Source organism: Mus caroli, unplaced genomic scaffold (assembly GCF_978045245.1).
Source record: "Mus caroli unplaced genomic scaffold, Mus_caroli_1 scaffold_10, whole genome shotgun sequence".
NCBI classification, from domain to species: domain Eukaryota; kingdom Metazoa; phylum Chordata; class Mammalia; order Rodentia; family Muridae; genus Mus; species Mus caroli.
Window position 1 is genome coordinate 36,286,501 of NW_028227265.1, and position 18,677 is coordinate 36,305,177.

The following is an 18,677-nucleotide window of genomic DNA, read 5'->3' on the forward strand; positions in this document are numbered from 1 at the left end:
TTGAATCATGTTCTTAGACACCCGACAACTCAGAACAAGTTTCGATATGGCAGCAAGCATTTCCCTGAGTACATCATATGGGTAATTTTTTCCTCATAGGAAAGATAGAATTCATATTTGAGTGGCAGAAGACACCTACCTGGCCAGAGTGTGGAGGCAGTAGCTCTACACCAGAGAGTAGAATTCTTGATTCTTTTTCCTTACCACACTGGCTTCTCTTAACACATCCACATTAACAATATTATGTTCACTTAACAAATTAGTTTTCTTTTTTAAGACAGGGTCTGACTATGTAACCCTGGCTGCCCTGAGACTCACTCTATAGACCAGGCTGTCCTAGAATTCTCCAAAATCCGCCTGCTTCTGCTTCACAAGTGTTGGGCTTAAAAGAATGCACCACAGCACCTGATTCCACTTAAAAAATTATAAAGTAGCACAGGTTCAAATATTGAAATAGTCTGTATCAAATCCCAATTACTGACAGAGGCAACACTCTGAGGAGCCCAGTACGCACACCTGCTGGTACTGAGAATTTGGGGCAATCATGTATCATCAGTAGAAACTGGGCATTGGATAGAACCCTAGGCTGTATTGACAGAGGTATAAACACTACTCTTAACCTTTGCTTTGTGGCCTGTGATCTGTTGAAGAAAATTGCTGTCATATCTGGTTGTAAAAACACCACTTCCGCTGCCATGGTTCACTGCCTTCGCCAGAAGACAGAGGAAGAGCTCTTGGAGACCACACTAAAATTGGTAGGTGAAATTGGTTGGCCTCTCCCAGTGCTCCCCAACCTTGTACTTTACCCCAGACTTCTTCACTTCATCTCTTCTGCAGTTTTGGAGAAACGACTTCGGAACATTCTCTTGCCTCTTGGCAACAGTGGCAGCCTTCTGTATTATTGAGATTGTTTTTCTTTCTTTCTCTCTCTTTTATAATGGAAAACTATCAGTGATTTTCCATTATAAAGTATCATTTGGCTGATTTAGAAGCTATCTAAATTATAACAGTTATACCTACTTTTCCATGTTTCAGGAAACTAGTTCTTATATAGATTCAATGATATTATCTGCCTAACCATTTATTATCTTCCATATATCCATCCCTCCATTGGATTCACTGAAACCAGTCCACCAGTCTAGTATAGATATCGGTTGAATCCAATATGGCTTTGGGTCTTGGATTCTAGTAGACCAGGCTCAAAAAATACTGGTCTATGTTTTTCAGAGTTAAGAACTGCTGTCTTCTTTTTCTCTTTGGATTTCTGAGATGGCCTCACTATGCATCTGGTTGGTTGTTCTCTGAAAAAATTTCTGTTTCACCATCTTCAGTGATGGTATTACAGGTATTCTCCTTAATAAATGTTTCACAACTATTTGAGTCTCCAGAATGGAAAAATATGTCTTCCAACCATAGGTGTACCTATCACCTACAGGGTTACTTTGTATCTTTGGGAAATTCCAGAGAACCTAAGATCACAAGACATTTTTCTAAGAGTTTTGAAGGTGCTTCTATGACTATTCATTGAGAGACAAGAAAGAGGGGTAGGAGAGGGAGAGAGAGAGTCAGAGAAAGACTGAGTGAAAGGTCTACCTTGGTTGGTAGACCCATAATGCAGTTGCTTTCCATGCATGGGTCAGATCCATTAGTAAATGTCACATTGTAATCACACTGAATGTGATAAATGTAAAACACAGGAAAGCATGCAAGAGAAAGAATTTCAGTGAGCATGGGCATTGGAGTTTCTGAACACAAGACTAGAACATTCACTTCAGGAATGTGTTGTGACTGAGCCTTCCAGTAAGTAACACCTATGACATTCAGGAACAGAGAGGACTCAGGATGTAGCTAGATCTAGATGCTAAGGTCGTACTTAGCATTTGCCACTCTCTATTCCTCTGTTGGCCATCATTTCTGGCTGCCTTCTCTATGCAGGAGGTTTGTTTTCTGGAAGGCTGAAGATAGCATTACTCAAGATCTATATGGCATCTCTTTAGAAGCTAACTTTCTCCAAATGTTATTGGTGTGTTTTGTATAAACTTCACACTATCTTGTAGGTATCTCTGAACTGTTCTTTATATTTGGAGGCATAGCCACATGGCAACTGGAGTCACCTAAACTTAGGACATCAGAAGGAAGAATGTTAAGGCTAGGCAATCATTATCTCCTGACACTTCAGTCCATCTCAGCCCATCTTACAATCTCCCTGCAAGTCCCCATATACTCCACATACAATCACATTGTTTTCACTGTATCTGCAGAGGAACCATGGGGTGTTGTGAAGAACACATAGGTGGAAAGATGAAGAGGACAGGTACCCATAGTAGGTGCCTTTCCAGATCTCCAATGACCCTGATTCTGCCCGCCACCCCAACACACATACACAATGCACACACACACACACACACACAAACACACACACACACACACACAGTGCACATAGACAGAGAGCACTGTAGGAATTAGGATGGAGAGACTGGTCATACCCTAAACCCAACTCATAGAATCAGCTTGGCACCAGGATGGCTTCCTAACACAACCTCTGTCTTATCTTCACAGAATCTTTTTAAGCTGGATTTGCATGGAGACTCCAGACAGGTAAGGATTATCACCTTCAGGATTAGACTCCTCTTAAGTTTTAACAGTGCTTTCACTCCAAATAATAAGACTTCTGTTTGTGGGATTCTGGTTATTACTGTGTGTGCATTCTGGAGGCCAAGACAGGAGAAATCACTCATTCTCTTGTCAGTTAGCATAGACAGAAAGACCATAGACTAGAATTGAACTTATTCCCAACTCTCTGTGGAGGGCTGTGGTCAACAACTCTGTATCCTGGGGCTATTTGTCTCCTTGCCCCTTTCTCATTCATACTCCTCATTCCCAAAAGGAGCTTGCAGGGACAGGCTTCACTAGAACATCCTCCTATCAGGAGGCTGAGATGCCACTAAAGGTTTTGTAAAAGGAACAGGCTGATGAGTCATGCAGGGAGGAGCCTAGAGTTTCATTCTCCTATGACCTAAGAAAGTCTACCTGCCATTTCTTCCTTCCTGCCTTTCAATACCCAGCTATTGCCAGCTATGGTCCTGTCCTCTGTGTTTATCTCTCCACGGATCCCAGAACTTCCTTAAAGGGTCATATGGGAGTGAAATGAGAGTATTTCAGGCATCCAGTAATGATTTATTAAGGGCTTACTTTGTGTCTGAAGCTGATTTAACAGCTGGGACATGACAGTAAAGTACATATAATCTACTGCTTTCTTGGACACTTCTGTCCTAGTAGGGAAGTTATGTAGCAGAAGAAAAAATATGTAATAACATATGTTTTCTATCTATTAGAATTAAATTGGGAGGTATGGAAATGAGAGGTTGGAGCCAAGTGGGAGTCCTGTGGGCCTAGCATCCCATTTGCAGTAAAGCTTTATCTTCTTGTCTCATCATTGATAATCACACATGTCCACCTTGCGGCCTATTTACTGCCATTTTTCAATGTTTGCTGCTTTAAGTTATTTCTCTGCTTAAGATGCTCTAGAGCATAGTGCTACTGATAAGTCCGTTGTCCCCAGGCATGACAGGCTGTGACCAACTTTGGGGAGAAAACATGAGCAATAGCTGGGCTTCTGCCAGGCCTGAGTTCTGGTGCCTTTTGACCTTGAAGTCAGTGTTGATGAGCCAACATGACACTACGCCCAGAAGAGAAAGAGCTGAGTAGTCATGTGACACCTTCTGTGTGTGAAAAAGGCAGGAAGAGACTGGAAATTAGGTAAATGAGTGGATTCATGAGACAATGCATTTAAAAAAAAATCACAGTAGACTTCATGATAGTGAATCTGAAGCTAAAGAAATTTATTCGTATGCAATCCATGATTGGGGAAATGTTGAGCCCTATTAATCTGGTGTTTTATTATAAATAAGTTCTACATGTCAATTATTTGTAATAGATTTGTTATATAACATGTTTTTAAAACTGGGACCCACATATAATAAAAGGTCGATTAGAATGTTGGGAGTAGGTTCCTAGAAGCCTAGCCCAGTAAGTCCCCAGCAACAGTGGCTCAGAATTCACCGATGCAGAATTTATGTCAATTTTGCAGGCATAACTATCAGGAATAGTGAGAATCACTCTGAATGATATAATCTACTACAGATGAAAATACATATTCTACAATAATATACATTTAATTTCACCTAAGGGCCCCTCTTCTTTCTTGCTACCCTTAACTTACTACTGAGATGTCCCAAATCAGGCCTTTGTGGCACATACGCCATTAATTTCCTTCTTAGTACCCTAAGTCCCCACAGCCCCTACCCAAGGCACAGTGTCTATTTTCTGGCTTCTCCATTAGAAAGTCAGAGAGGGAGATGGGTTTCCCTGGAATTGTGTTGTTCTCTTCCTCAGAGCCATCCCTTTGTTCCCACTGTGCTTGATGGAGTGTTGCTGCCAAAGATGCCTGAGGAGATCCTGGCTGAGAAGAACTTCAACACAGTGCCCTACATCGTGGGAATCAACAAGCAAGAGTTTGGTTGGATTCTGCCAACTGTGAGCATGAACAGACCTCTTAGATAAGACCTTCCCCTACCCATCACCTCCCCCAACATTTCTTTCTTCCTGGACCTCTGCTTGTACCTAGGGCATCTGTCTCTTGTTACACATGAATACTTCTTGGAGACATTTCTAGTTAACTTTAAGCCTGGGTGGTCCAGTCCTGGGAATCTTATCTCAATTAACAGTTTGTCACTCTATTAAACTTAGGCATTCAGAATGGACAGGCCGAGAAGGCCTACAGAAATAAGATCCAGGCAATCAGAGAAACATGGGTGTCTCTAAATGGAAAGGGCTGGAAGTTCAGAGAAGGCTGACTGGGAAGCACAGCTTCCACCATGAACTTGGACAAATTTCCCACAAATCTCTGCATATGTTCTCATTTCACAGCATTGAAAGATTCAAAGTCACTCCATCATGACTTATAATACCTTACTCTTAAAGGGAAAGAGGGCTTTTCCTTTTCAAAGATAATAAAAAAAGCCAGACATTAGGTTCTAGAATAAGGCAGGTTTCATTTGCAAATAGGGTAGCAAGAGAAAGAAAGCTCAAACATGACTTGAACTCAAGTCCCAGATAAAAACATCACTAACCCTGGAGATGTTGCAAGGCTGGAGATGCTTGGAAAGGAGCCGTGGAGTGAGTGCAGAGTCTGGGTAGATAGACATTAGATTTCTTATTCAAAACTCATCTGCATGACAGGTCAAGAGGAAGTAAGAGCACCAACATGGTTGAGATGAAAAGAATTGCCACCCTGTGTGTTTACATTCTAGAGAGGTTACAAAATGATGGACATATATTCTCAAGCATTTGGGTCTTTGGGTGTGAGGTTGCCACAGGCAGAGAAGTAAGGCCAACCCCAAGGTTTCTATAGTCAGTCTGGAGCAGGTGTTGGTGGCTGCCTATCCTTACCATGTTTTAGCTGAAGATGAATTTCTGAAAGCAGCAGACTTTGCCAGCACAGTCATTATAGAGAGACCAGTATTATCCTTCATGTGGCTTTCAGGTGATAAAAGCTATGTTGGAATTAGACCAAGTCTCTGTATAGGACTGAGATAGGCTGAAAGTGTCACCACTCTCACTGCAGCAGGGTCTTGTAGATAGCAAAGAATGCAATGGATGGCTTTTGCTTTCTCTTTTATGTCTGTGAGGTTTTGTTTCCTCTCTACTCTGAGGGTCATTGTGCCCCCTAGCCTGATCTATACACATATTTAGGGTATCATTGGTCGTGACTGGATTTTTGTATAAATCCATCTGCTTCCCTGATTCTTTTAAAGCTCATATCCAGAATGCCCATCAAAGCCCAAATTAATATCTGTATCTGTTTTGCTATAGTTTGCCTGTCTGCTCTATTCTGATAATGTCTGTTTTTAAAGAGATGTTAACCATGTTTTTAAATAGATGATGAACTACCCACCCTCTGATGTGAAATTGGACCAGATGACGGCCATTTCGCTCTTGAAGAAGTCCTCTTTTCTTCTTGTAAGCACCCTGGGGACCATGACAGCTGGTTGAGAAACAAAGAAAAGCTGAGAACTTGCCCCAAATTATAAACCTACAGAATTTCAGGAAAAGAATGGAGTCTTCTTTCTGTCCCCAGTTTTCTGATATTCCCACATCACTACCCAGGATTTGTTCAGGGCTCAAGAGATTCATAGTCAATGAACTAACAAGCTGGAGGAGTCATACAAGCCACACTGTCACTTTCCTCATCCATTCTAGAACCTCCCTGAGGATACAATTGCAGTGGTCATTGAGAAGTATTTAAGAGACACAGATGACGAAGGCAGAAATAAAGACCAACTTCTGGAATTGATTGGGGATGTGGTATTCGGTGTACCATCTGTGATTGTGTCCCGTGGACATAGAGGTGAGTCCCTGAGGTTGAACAGGAAAGAGACTTATTTTTACCCCTTTTATCTGTGACTGGCTTATTCACAAACATTTGCAAATGGGAAACTGCCAATATCAAGTCTCTAAGGCTGCATTTTGGCCTTCTCTTAGTATGTCCTCTTTGATTTGTACCGAAATCATCTGTGAAACTCACTGAAATATGGAGTAAGTGGGAGGTGATCCCAGAGTTGGGACAAGAGGCGATGACAGAGGAAAGCACAAAGGCTGATACTTGGCTAAGCATGTATTCACTGGAGCTGGTTCTAGGAAGGGCTGGGAAACCAGGAGAATAAATAACCCAAGGTGATCCCATCTGAGTAGTCAGCAGAAGAGTGTGTAGTAACCAGACAAAGACCCCTTAGGCAAAGAGTGACACATGGTGGATGCAGACAGAAGCCAGGCTATGAACCGGAACAAGTGTCACAGCAACAGCATCTATCACAGCTTCCTTATGTGAAGTTAGGCTGGTACCTGGGTTTAGAGGCCAAATACTGGGAGAGGTTTTAGAGGGGTTTGAGATCAGAACCAGTTTTAGAGTATTAACAGAGGGCAGAGTGGGAATGAGGGATAGCATCAGGAAGGCTGTTAATGACCAAGGAGGTCAATGAGGGAGGAGATCCATGTAGCGTAGGATGTAGACACTCTCTGTGTTCTTGGATAGCTTCTGTCCACCTTAGTGTGCCACTGTATGCAGACTGAGGGCTATCAGTTCTAACCTTCCTATGTGACCAAGTGCTAGGCATGGGTGTGAACCTCTGGATGATAAGCTCACCCTAGGAATGAGGACTTCTAGGGGTGCCATTTGTGGAGCCCTTCTTCACCTCAATCACCTAACTGCAACCCTAACTTTCTGGTAGAGTTTTTTTTTAATATTTAAGTTTGTATATTATTTATAATTATATTATTATACTTTATTTACATGTGTATTAAATATTATGAATACATTGGTATTGGTTAATTTTAATTAGTACCAACTAAAAATAATTGATATTAATGATTAATGTCAGTAAATAATTAATATAGACATCAACATCAATTATTGATTGATTACTAATATTAATAAATAGTGTTAATAATTAATAATTAATGCATATTTATTCATGGTCAAGTATGTTTCTTTCTATGTGTATATATCCTGTTTCTGCTGGTTCTGGCAGAGGCCAGAAGAAAGTCATGGTAATCAAACCTAGATCCTCTAGATGAGAAGCAAGTCCTCTTCGCCACTGAAGCATCTATCTAGTGCTCCACAAAGGTTTAAATTTTCTGTTTGCACCCATGATTTAAAGTAGCTGTAGGAGCCGCCTACTGTGACGTCAGTTTCCCCAGTTGTGGGTGAGAAGAAAAGGAGTGAACCCAATACTATAATGAGGAGAGAGACAAAGAATGAGTCTATGTAGTAGTATTGACAGCTATTATCCAAATGCAATAATAAAATATTTGATAATGTAAGTAATATAAATGCTAAGTGATATTGCAGTTTATGAGTCAATGTAAAACAACTACTGTAGATTTGCTACCATAGCAAATTTTGTATTTAGTGAAAATGACATTTTCTCTCAGCATTGCAGAATGTAACTCAAAAATGAAACAGGAAGTAAGTGAGATGGCTCAGCAGATAAAGGTTCTTGCTGCCAAGGCTGATGACCTGGGTTTAGTCCCTGGGACTCACATGGTTGTCCTAGGACCACACATGCACTGCGGTCTGCCCATCTCAATACAAAACACAAATAGATAGCTCTAATAGAAAAGGTTAAAGATGAACAGAATGATTCTGATTTTACAACAATCTACCCACTTCTGACCTCCAGCCTCTGACCCTTTCTTCTTTGATGTTTTGAGTTCTTTCTTATAGATCACATGCATGTAATAATGTGGACACTTGTCTATCTAGATCTGACTTCATCCACTTAGCATATAATTCTCCATCTTTTTGTGATTCCTTTTTAAGGGCATACATTATTCCATCTACACTACGCCACACGGTCTTCAAGCATTCGTCTATTAGTGGAAACATAGTAATTCCATAACTTGACTTTGGTGAGCAGTATAATCATAGGTCAGATATATTTCAACACAGTGGTTTCAAATCTGTGACTTGGCAGTTCCATTTTTAATATGCTTTAAACACCAACTTCATATTTTGTAGCATACACGTTGTATGAGTGAGATTCCTTGTTTCTTCATCCTTGTCAAACACTACTTGTTATTAGCTTTTCATAAAATACATTCAGACTGGGAAAGATGCTAGCTCAATGTTGTTCTAATTTGTATTATATTAATGATCATTGATGTTAATAATTTTTATTGATCTTTTGTCCATTTTTTACTTTTATTCTTCTCTTAAAGAAATGTCTACTTGGGTCCTTACCATTTTCTTTTCCCTGTGAGAAAAGGTCTGTCTATTTAGACAAGGCCAAGGCATCCTCCTGCCTTTATGTCCCATGAGCTAGGATTATAGGTGCTCCCCTCACCCTCCACCCTGCTCTGGATCCTTACCCAAATAAATGGCTGTTTGCTTGCTTTTTTTTTCTTGCTGTTGAATTCTTCACATCCCTTAGACACTTTGTAAAGCAATTCTCTATAGCATGGATCATTTGAAAATATGCCCCACCTTAAACACAAGTGTGTACATGCATGCACGCACACATGCATGTACTCACACATGTACATACTCAGACATGGATTATTCATTATTTTTCCCTCTTGTGAATAAGTTTTGCAATGGGATATCTATTTCATTTTACAGTTTTTGCCCGAGTTGTCTCCACTTTTGGGATCAAACCCAGAGAGCCATGGTCTAGCCAACATCTTATAGTTTTTCTTCTGTTTTCTTGTAGCTGTCTTAGTTTCCCATTGTGAGTTAGACTTACAATCCAATTTTCCATTCTCCTTCCCTGGCATCATGTATAACACCAAGTCTTTCCTTTGTATAAATCTTCTCTTTTTCTTAGTTCAACTAAGTTTATTAGTTTTGCTTTTCTTTTAAAAAAGAAAGAAAAAAGAAACTTGATTTTCTTGACTCTTACCTTTTCTTATAGCTTCAGAACTCACTTAAAAAAGAAACCCTCTTATTTAGTTAGTTAGTTTTATGTTTGTTGGCATTTTATCTTCAGATATGTCTGGGCACCATGTCTGTGTGCCTTGTGGAAGCCAGGAGAGGGTATTGAATCTCCTGGGACTGTAGCAGCTATGGTTGTAACCCTCCATGTGGGTGCTGAGAACTGGATGCTGAGAATTGAACCCAGCTCCTCTAGAAGAGCAGCCAGTACTCTTAACTACTGAGCCAACTCTACAGTCCCTGCTTTTTATCAATCATGATTATTTCTCCTTTCTGCTACCCTTGGGTTTACTTTGTTGTTCTTTTAGATCTCTTTAGTGTAACAGTAGATTGTTTGATATTTTTCTTCTTTTTATAATGTACTTGTTTAATGCTATGAATGTTTCTCATACAACTACTTTTACTGTATCTCATTAGTTTTGGCAAGCTATGACTCCATTTTTGTGTGCACACATTTGTATATATGTGTTTGTGTATATCTGGTATACACACATGTACATGAATGTTCATATTGTGTGGGCACTTACTTGTGTGAGCATGTGTGTGGATACCAGACCTCTGTTGCTCTCTACCTTATATCCTGAGATAGGGCCTCTGGCTTGAACTCAGGACATGATAGTTCAGCTGGTCTAACTAGTCAGAGTTCTCCAGAGATCCAGATCTATGCCTCCAGCATGCTAGGATTACATCAGCCTGCAATGCCACATGCATCTTGGGCATCCAAACACTCATCCTCACTTTGTGTGGCACGCTCTTCCCCAATGAGATACCTTTACATCCCTGTTTCAATATGCTTTAAAATTTCCTCTTAGCTTCATAACAGACATATTAGTTGCTCAATACCATGTTTATTTCCAAGAGTCCATCAGTTGTCTAAAATTGTTCCTGGTGTTTATATCTGGTTTCAAACCATTGTGATCAGAAAAGATGCTGACTCTAATTCCAGTCTTCTTGTATTAGCTGGGTATTGTATTGTGTCCTCATATAGGATCTACTCAGGAGAATGTTCTGTGAGTGCTTGAAAACAGTATGTATTGTTGGGTGCAATATTACATGAAAAGCTATTAAATAATTTCTTCCTAAAATACTGATCAAGACCCATTTCCTTAGCAATTTTCTATCTGAATGAGCCATCATTGACTGTGGTATTGTATTGAAGCCCCTTTGTGATATTATTACACCTGACCTCTCTGGTGCTTCAGATTCTCTAACATGGAGATGTTCTGGTCTAGGATGCTAAGAACAAGTTTGCTAGAACAACTCCACATTTCAACTCCCCCTACAGTATACTTTGATGTCTTTGAGATCGGAATGTATATCACTTTGTAATGACAAAATTTGGCTATAGCTATCATTTGATTTAGTTATAACTATAGCTATTATTTGATTTAGGTATGTTTCATAATACCATTGTTTTGTCCCCGTACTGAGAATAAGCTTGCTGTACACATCATCATGGCCATTCTGAGTATTGTTCACTGTTCTGTATCATTGACTTTTGTGTTTTCATTTGTCTAATGTTATCCATCTCTATCTTTATGTTTAATGAGAAAAGTAAGACATGTCTAGAGTGGTGAGTTTCATGAGATTTGATTTGTCTGAGAAAGCTCTTATTCTCTCACTTATGAAGGACAGCTTTCTCCAACATTGTACTCCTGAGACAAAAGTAACTAGTGCTCCATGTTTGCATGTATTTATCCTTAGAAATTCTCTCTTTGAGACAAATATCTTGGAAGTGCCTCACACTTTTCAGAATAGATGGGGATAAAACACTAAGAATGCTTAAAACATGTCTGAATGGAGGACACCCAGCAAGCTGTGGATCATGAAATGAATGAACACTTGTGGGTTATCAATGAACAACCCAGTGTGCTTACTGAATGCAGTGCATTCATAAATCTTTTTCCTCCCATGAACATCACTGTCTCCTTCCACTAACTGCACAGTGCCAAGCACATCAAGAAGCTTGTGTTGAAGTGTTTCTCTTTTTGCACTGATACTCAGAGGTCTCCTGCATTACAAAGGCCTTGATACCATCCAAGTTTGTGTCTGGCAATATGAATGGTATGTGAATCTGTGTCTTCTCAGATGCTGGAGCCCCCACATACATGTATGAGTTTCAATATTGTCCAAGCTTCTCGTCAGAAATGAAACCAGATACGGTGGTAGGAGACCATGGAGATGAAATCTACTCTGTCTTTGGGGCCCCAATTTTAAGAGGTAATGGTGCTTTGCTGCCTGTGAGCTTGCAATTCAGAGCTTTGCGTTCCAAGGCTTCTGTGGCCTTGAGCATACCTCTCCTCCTCTCTTGATTTTCATTTCTCAACTCAGTGTAACAGGGATGAGCTCAACTCTCAAGTTCCCAGGCTTTCTCCCACTACAGCATAGATAACGAAAGGTACATACTTCTTAGCAGCCAGCAATACTCTGTGTCTTAGTTAGGGTTTTACTGCTGTGAACAGACACCATGACCAAGGCAAGTCTTATAAAAACACAACATTTAATTGGGGCTGGCTTACAGGTTCAGAGGTTCAGTCCATTATCATCAAGGTGGGAGCATGGCAGAATCCAGGCTGTCATGGCACAGGAAGAGTTGAGAGTTCTATGTCTTCATCCAAAGTCTGCTAGTGGAAGATTGACTTACAGGAAACTAGGGTGAGGATCTTATGCTCACACCCACAGTGACACACCTATTCCAACAAGGCCACACCTCCAGATGGTGCCACTCCCTGGTCCAAGAATATACAAATCATCATACTCTGTATCAAGATCCTGATCAATAATGCACCAAGAGAAATGGCTTACCCGAGTGTCCCATTTGAAGACAAGAATGCCACTGATGCTTCACTCCTCATTCATAATGACATTTCAGAATGTGAGTGAGGATGAGGTCAAGCTGTTCTTACTCAGCATGACATATCAGAATATGAGTAATGGACGGGTCAGATGTCATGTGCATCAATCTGCCTATATGCACACCTATCTGTATGTGATAGTTTAACTCTATAGTAATTAATATAATATGTAAAGAAATCCTTTCAGAGTGTCTTTAATATTTCAACTTCCAGTAGTTGCTATAATTCATGACTGTGAGCCACCTTATGGCTTTTTATGATACTCTCTGTAGCTCCCAAGATTACATCTTAAGGCCATTGTACATCTAATTGTGGGTTTATGGAGAATACATAAGAAAAGATGCAAGACCCAGAAATCCCATACACCCTGTGATCCAGAGAATTCTTCATCTGTGGCAATTTCATTTCAAGTAGACTAGAATTGAACGTGGATGATCACAGCAGAATATACTATATGCCTGCTGTATAGTAGATAAGTTATTCTCAGACAGAAAGTATACACCAGCTAAGCATAGCCCTCTGTAATAAAGCTTTTGATTCTACAGCTTTGATGTAAACGCCCAAACTTGACTCTTTTAATAATCTCTTGAGTGATACTGCTCTCATTAGCTCATGAACCATGAACTGAATAAAAAAGATTATTCTTACTCCTCACAGGTGGTACCTCAGAAGAGGAGATCAACCTCAGCAAGATGATTATGAAATTCTGGGCCAACTTTGCTAGGAATGGGTGAGTCTAGTGATGCAGATGGAGCCAAGTTGATGGGTGAGATGAGACAATAGAGTACCCGTAAGGAAGAGGTAGCGTTTAAATTTAACTGATTGGCTCCAACCCTGTGACCTAGGGCTCTGACAATGGTGTTCCTTTTTTTTTTCTTTTTGTTTTTCTTTTCCTTTTTGTGGTGCACAGGTCTTTAGGAGAGACAAACCCTATAAATATCACAGGAATGTAGGGGACACAACAGCCTTAAGGAATTCTATTTGATTCTGTTCCCAGGAATCCCAATGGACAAGGGCTGCCCCATTGGCCAGAGTATGACCAAAAGGAAGGTTATCTGCAGATTGGAGCTACCACGCAACAAGCCCAGAAGCTAAAAGAAAGACAAGTGGCTTTCTGGACTGAACTTCTGGCTAAGAAGCAACTGCAGACAGAACACACTGAGCTGTGAATGGGAGACTCTGTCAGCCTCACCCTCAGGGGAGCCCAAATGAGTCTACTTTACATGGAAAATGACTGTGGCCAAGGCTTTGGGGAGACTGCAGAATTGTGTGGTGGGAGTGGACAGAGGCCAGGGAGAGAATATTTGCACATGTGGACTCAATTTGAAAAAATAAATTTTGTTCCATAAATCAAATCAATATTGTAGACTGGAAATTAATCTATGCTCCTCAGAGAGAGGCAATGTCATAGGAAGATGGTTCCGCAGAGAATCCATTTGTGGTATGATTATCCAGAAGTCTAAAGGAAGACAAGTATGGGGGAAAGAAGTAGGGAGTTTGGCATCAATACATCAATGCGTGAAGAAATTTAAAGGGTTTGGTGAGCTGTTAAGGAGAAGTGGAGGCTAATAGGAGAGTTATAAGGTCCCTGGAACCACAGATCCAAGGAGGAGTTACACATATAACTGATTTCTCCATGTATATCTATCATAATTTTATGAGAAAAATCCTGAGTAGGTATGAAGCAGAAAAAAAGGCATAAGGCCATGCTCAGAGTTTCTTATCCTAATGAATGAAATCTGTAAGGAAAAGCACAAGGCTATTTTATTTTATTTTATTTTATTTTATTTTATTTATGTTTTTGCCTCTGAAGGCTAGGTGAAGACTTACTGAGGCTGAGTGGGGAAGTTAAGCATGTATCTTGAGGATAATGGTAGGAAACTGTCCTGGGTAGTGTTACTAGCTGTCTTTTGATGTTCAGGAATGGCAAGGTCACAGAGAAATTTATAGAACCGTGGAATTCTCTTAGAAATTCTGGGAACTGGACTGGATACCACATTTAAATTAGCAGCTCCTGGACACCAAGTCTCAGAAATCTTACTCAAGAAAATAAAATCATGGGAAAGACCCCTGTGAAGGGTGTGTGCACTGAGCAGGGTATGAGCCCTTTGGAATAAGCATAAACAAAACAACGCCTAACATTAGCATAGTCTGGAGGAGGTGGTGGACTGTGGTAGCTAGGGAGAGCACAAAAAATCCCATACTCTGTACGTCCTATACTACTTGCATACTATACCACAAATACTCAAGCTCTTTAAAACATACACACAAACACACATGCACATTCCCCTCTCCCCCCCACACACACGTGCACACACATACACCACATAAAAGAATGGGGTTTCATCAGACTAACAAAACCCAACCACGCTCCTGTTGATTCACAGATACCATTTATTCAGTTTTTCTTTTCTTTTCTTTTCTTTTCTTTTCTTTTCTTTTCTTTTCTTTTCTTTTCTTTTCTTTTCTTTTCTTTTCTTTCCTTTCCTTTCCTTTCCTTTCCTTTCCTTTCCTTTCCTTTCCTTTCCTTTCCTTTCCTTTCCTTTCCTTTCCTTTTCTTTTCTTTTCTTTCCTTCTCTTTTCTTTCTTTCTTTTTTTTTTTTGGTAGGCATTGTATCAAATATTAAATGCAAAAATGACAGCCTCAGAAAAGAAAAATTCCACTAACAAGAGACAACATGATCAGTCCATGTTGACTGAGTGTTGGACACAAGTGTTGGATCGAGCAGACAAATTTCAAATAAGCGTATAGGAAATGCACACGCCCTGTTCGTGGGGTGTTTTCAGCAGAGACAAAGACACAATTAGAAAGAATTAGAGTCTGAAACTGCTACTCTGGGAGAACTGCTTCCAGCATTTTCATATCTCATGAGCTCACAGCAAAACTCTGCCTTGAGAGTTTGTTTCCTCTAGACGAAAAGGAAAACAAGCAAAGCAAAGCAAAAGAAAACACAAACTCACAACAACCTACTGAGAAGAATGTGCAGCAGGAATCCAGCCAGTAAACCCAGAGCGAGGCAGTGTGATTGAGCTGGAGACTTGCCAGTACACCCAGTGGCCAGTGGCCAAGAAGGATACAGTTTTAGTCTACCTCTCCACCCATCACACTCTGTGTCTGTTGTGCCAGCACCACATATCACAACTCCACTCCTCCTATTGGGCAAAACAAACCTGTGCATACCACCCTGATGCATACCACCACCAGTTCAGCCCTGGTATGGCTGTAAAGATAACAGTGGTGCTGCCTGTGCCAGCTTATTCTAGTGATCAAGGTCTCTGAGGGGTTTCAAATGACTCCAGTCACAAAGTACCCTGCTGCTCATGGTGAGAAATAGAGCTACAATTTGGGGGATTCTGTGCCCTCCTTCCACTGTGTGAATTTAAGTCCATTCATTGACGAAATAGAGGGAAGAGGGAGAAGGTTGAAAAATTCCTTAAATGAAATGAAAAGATACAACATACAGAACCCAGATAAAACAGAAGTAGTTCAGGAGGAAATTCTATATCATGAGTAACTACAGTCTTATGTCTTTAAGAAGATATAATTATGCATCAAATGGACTTGAATTCATAGAATAGTTCCTCCCAGAGCTGTAGAATGTCTATTATTTTAACAGCTCACTACTATTTTACAACGTCAACAATTTTTTTTTCCAAAATGGATCTGTCAAAGAGATTTGATCTTAAAGAAATTCAAGATTTCTAAAATCAAACAAATATCTTAGTAATGCATCCTGAGAACTTAAAAATAAATGATTAGATAAAATAACCAAATTACACAACAGAGGAATGAAAAGAGGTACCCAAACACGAAAGTATGAAGAGGCTACACTGCTGGCATAGGCTAGGGTCAGCAATTGCATAGATGCACTGACCCACCTGCTGTTGTACACTCCCATGGAAAGGGAGGCCAGGCACTTTGGCAAATGTTTGAAGAATCAGTGTGTATGAGTATGCATGGATGGTTGGAAGCAAGACTTGTTGCCAGTGGAGTTTGTTTACTAAATGAACATTATGTCCAAAGGTTCTTTCTCTGACTGGTAAACTTCCTTGAACCTAAGTATGCACTGTGCCCAGCCAGGTCACTTGGCAGGAATACTACAAACTTAATTTAGGAATCCTCTAAAAGTTGGTAGAGTGTGAGGTCCCTTCCTAACTTGAGAGTATGGATTCTAAGACATGCAGGTCCAGGAAGGCCGAGAAATGTGTCCGTCCTAACATCCCAGTGAGCAGAGTGGGAATGTGAGGTACTCTAAAATGGTCAGCTTTGTAGAAGGACCCCAGAACACTTCCCACTACCCGCAGGCACCTGGCTGCTGCTGTCTGCTCTTAAGAGGTCAGGGTGCATTGAATTGAGGTGAGAGTGCTGCAGGGAGAGGTGCTTATGTAAGAAGCTGTTGGATGGGTTTCTGGCCACTTGTAATCTGAGTACTGGGCACTGAATGTTCAGATAAAAATGGGTAAACTCTTAGTGGGTGTGGCTTGGAGGGCCCAACTGACACCCAGAGAGCTCTTTGGAAGGAAGAGGTTTTTTTTTTTTTTTTTGTCATCTTAGATTACATAACTGAGCTGGTTGAGCAAGACTTAAGGAGGCGGGTCCCCTGGTCCACAACAGAAGCATTGCTAAAGCAGCAGATAGCTCAGAGACCCACAGAGCCCTTGTCCTTCCACAATGGGCCTCTACCCTCTGATCTGGCTTTCTCTTGCTGCGTGCACAGCTTGGGGTAAGTTCTTCTGGGTTACAAATGTCTGTGTGTACATTTTCAGTCTTTGTTCTGGGCACAGTGGGCAATGCTGTGGACAAAATAGTCCAGTCCCTTGGTGAGTTTTGCTTTCTGCACTTGAAGGGGTGCATCAAAGTCCGAAGAACTTGACTCCCACAGAGACAGAGAGGAGGATGGACACTGAGATATCCAGCTATAGGAGGCACAGGAGAGGTGAAGAAGGATCAGTCTGCTTCCCTGTGATTCTTTGTCAAGTTGCAAGCAGGTCAGAGAGAGAGAGAGAGAGAGGCTGAGCAGAACATGGAAAGCATAAACTCAGGAGTGAGCCTTATATATGGCTCCTAATCAATAACTCCGACTTGATATCCTAAAGCTTGCAATGCCTGGGTGATACAGTGACTAGGGGACCCCCCGCCTTTAAAGCAGAGATGACAGGAGTGCCTTTTTCACTGAGGACAAAATGAGCCATTGCTTCTGCTCTGGGTCCAGAGGATAAATTAGGTTAAGAGGTAGGCAAAAGGTTTGGCTGAAAACTTAATAGATTAATAAAAATTTCAACGTGCTTAAATCAGACAATTGAGATGACGGTGTTCTACTGAAGCTTCCACAAGGCAGGGACAGGTCACAGGGATGGTGTAAAAGAGAAAACAATGAGGTTAGTCAGGAGGCGAGGGCAGCGGAGAGGCAGGGGCAAGCAAGAGCCATCATTGTAGTTTCACCTGGAAAGAAGAGAGGAGTGAGGTGGAGGGGGCGGTTACATGGAGTTCTTTGGGAGGTTTGGGGGATATAGGGTTTTGTTTGGGTTTTTTGACGACTAGATCTTGGAGATCAGGACAGGTGGGGTGGCCCAGGCAGGAGACTTAGATAAGGTGGGGGATGGGACCTGCATTAGTTACACCCTGGGGATTCCAGTTCTCTCAGCCTGTAATGTCACCCTGTTTTTACCTTTTTACAGTCAATGCTTGGTGCTTTGAAATCTTGCCTGCTCGCCTGGCAAGGCCTCTTTGAGAAATTATGTAAAGAGAATGAATGTGCCTGGGCACACAGCAAATGTTCCGTATTGCACTCTGATATTACACAATTTTAAATACATAACTACCTAATATTTGTGCCATTGCTGTATATCCACTTGCCACAGGAATATGACCCCAGGTAATCTGTTTCTACCCGCTTCACGGTGGACCATCACTGAGCTGACAAAGCCTACCCCAGGCGTTTCTCCTCAGGCTTCACCCTCCTTCACCTCTTAGAAGTGTTGAACACATATCAGCATCTTATCCCATTCTCCATGGGCTTTCAGAATATCCTAAAGTAGATTTTGTATGTACATGTCTACCAGAAAGTTCATCGTTCTTTGTAATAACTAGTAACAACAGCTTGAATATTCACAGTATGCATCTGGCTGTTGATAGCATGTGACATAGAGGCTGGATTCCTATGAGGAGTTTTCAGTTCTAGTGACCACTTCCCACTAAATTTGGAAATGTCCTATCTTTTCTGGCCATAAGCTTTGAGGAAGAATGACATCTTGTCTAAATTCAAAAACCCTACCCAATGAGGGATGTTCTCACAAACTGAGGCCCCTGAGGTCAGACAAAGAGGACATCA

The 18,677-nt window shown here is 41.0% G+C and overlaps 2 protein-coding genes across 8 annotated transcripts in view; both read left to right on the plus strand.

The window, feature by feature from the left end:
- The window catches only part of LOC110299985 (carboxylesterase 1E), a 32,640-nt gene extending 18,940 nt beyond the window's left edge, over positions 1–13,700 (plus strand). For all 7 annotated transcript variants that reach the window (XM_085843705.1, XM_085843703.1, XM_085843704.1 and 4 more), the window contains 8 exons: positions 651–755; positions 2,560–2,598; positions 4,396–4,536; positions 5,941–6,021; positions 6,262–6,409; positions 11,579–11,710; positions 13,003–13,075; positions 13,343–13,700. In XM_085843705.1, coding sequence (XP_085699831.1) covers positions 651–755; positions 2,560–2,598; positions 4,396–4,536; positions 5,941–6,021; positions 6,262–6,409; positions 11,579–11,710; positions 13,003–13,075; positions 13,343–13,514 — 891 coding nt within the window. In that variant the 3' untranslated portion in view covers positions 13,515–13,700. The remainder of the gene's footprint in view (positions 1–650; positions 756–2,559; positions 2,599–4,395; positions 4,537–5,940; positions 6,022–6,261; positions 6,410–11,578; positions 11,711–13,002; positions 13,076–13,342) is intronic.
- Positions 13,701–16,898: 3,198 nt separating this feature from the next.
- Positions 16,899–18,677, plus strand: part of LOC110300388 (carboxylesterase 1D) — a 33,195-nt gene continuing 31,416 nt past the window's right edge. Inside the window, exon 1 of the mRNA XM_021170553.3 lies at positions 16,899–17,069. Coding sequence (XP_021026212.1) covers positions 17,018–17,069 — 52 coding nt within the window. The 5' untranslated portion in view covers positions 16,899–17,017. The remainder of the gene's footprint in view (positions 17,070–18,677) is intronic.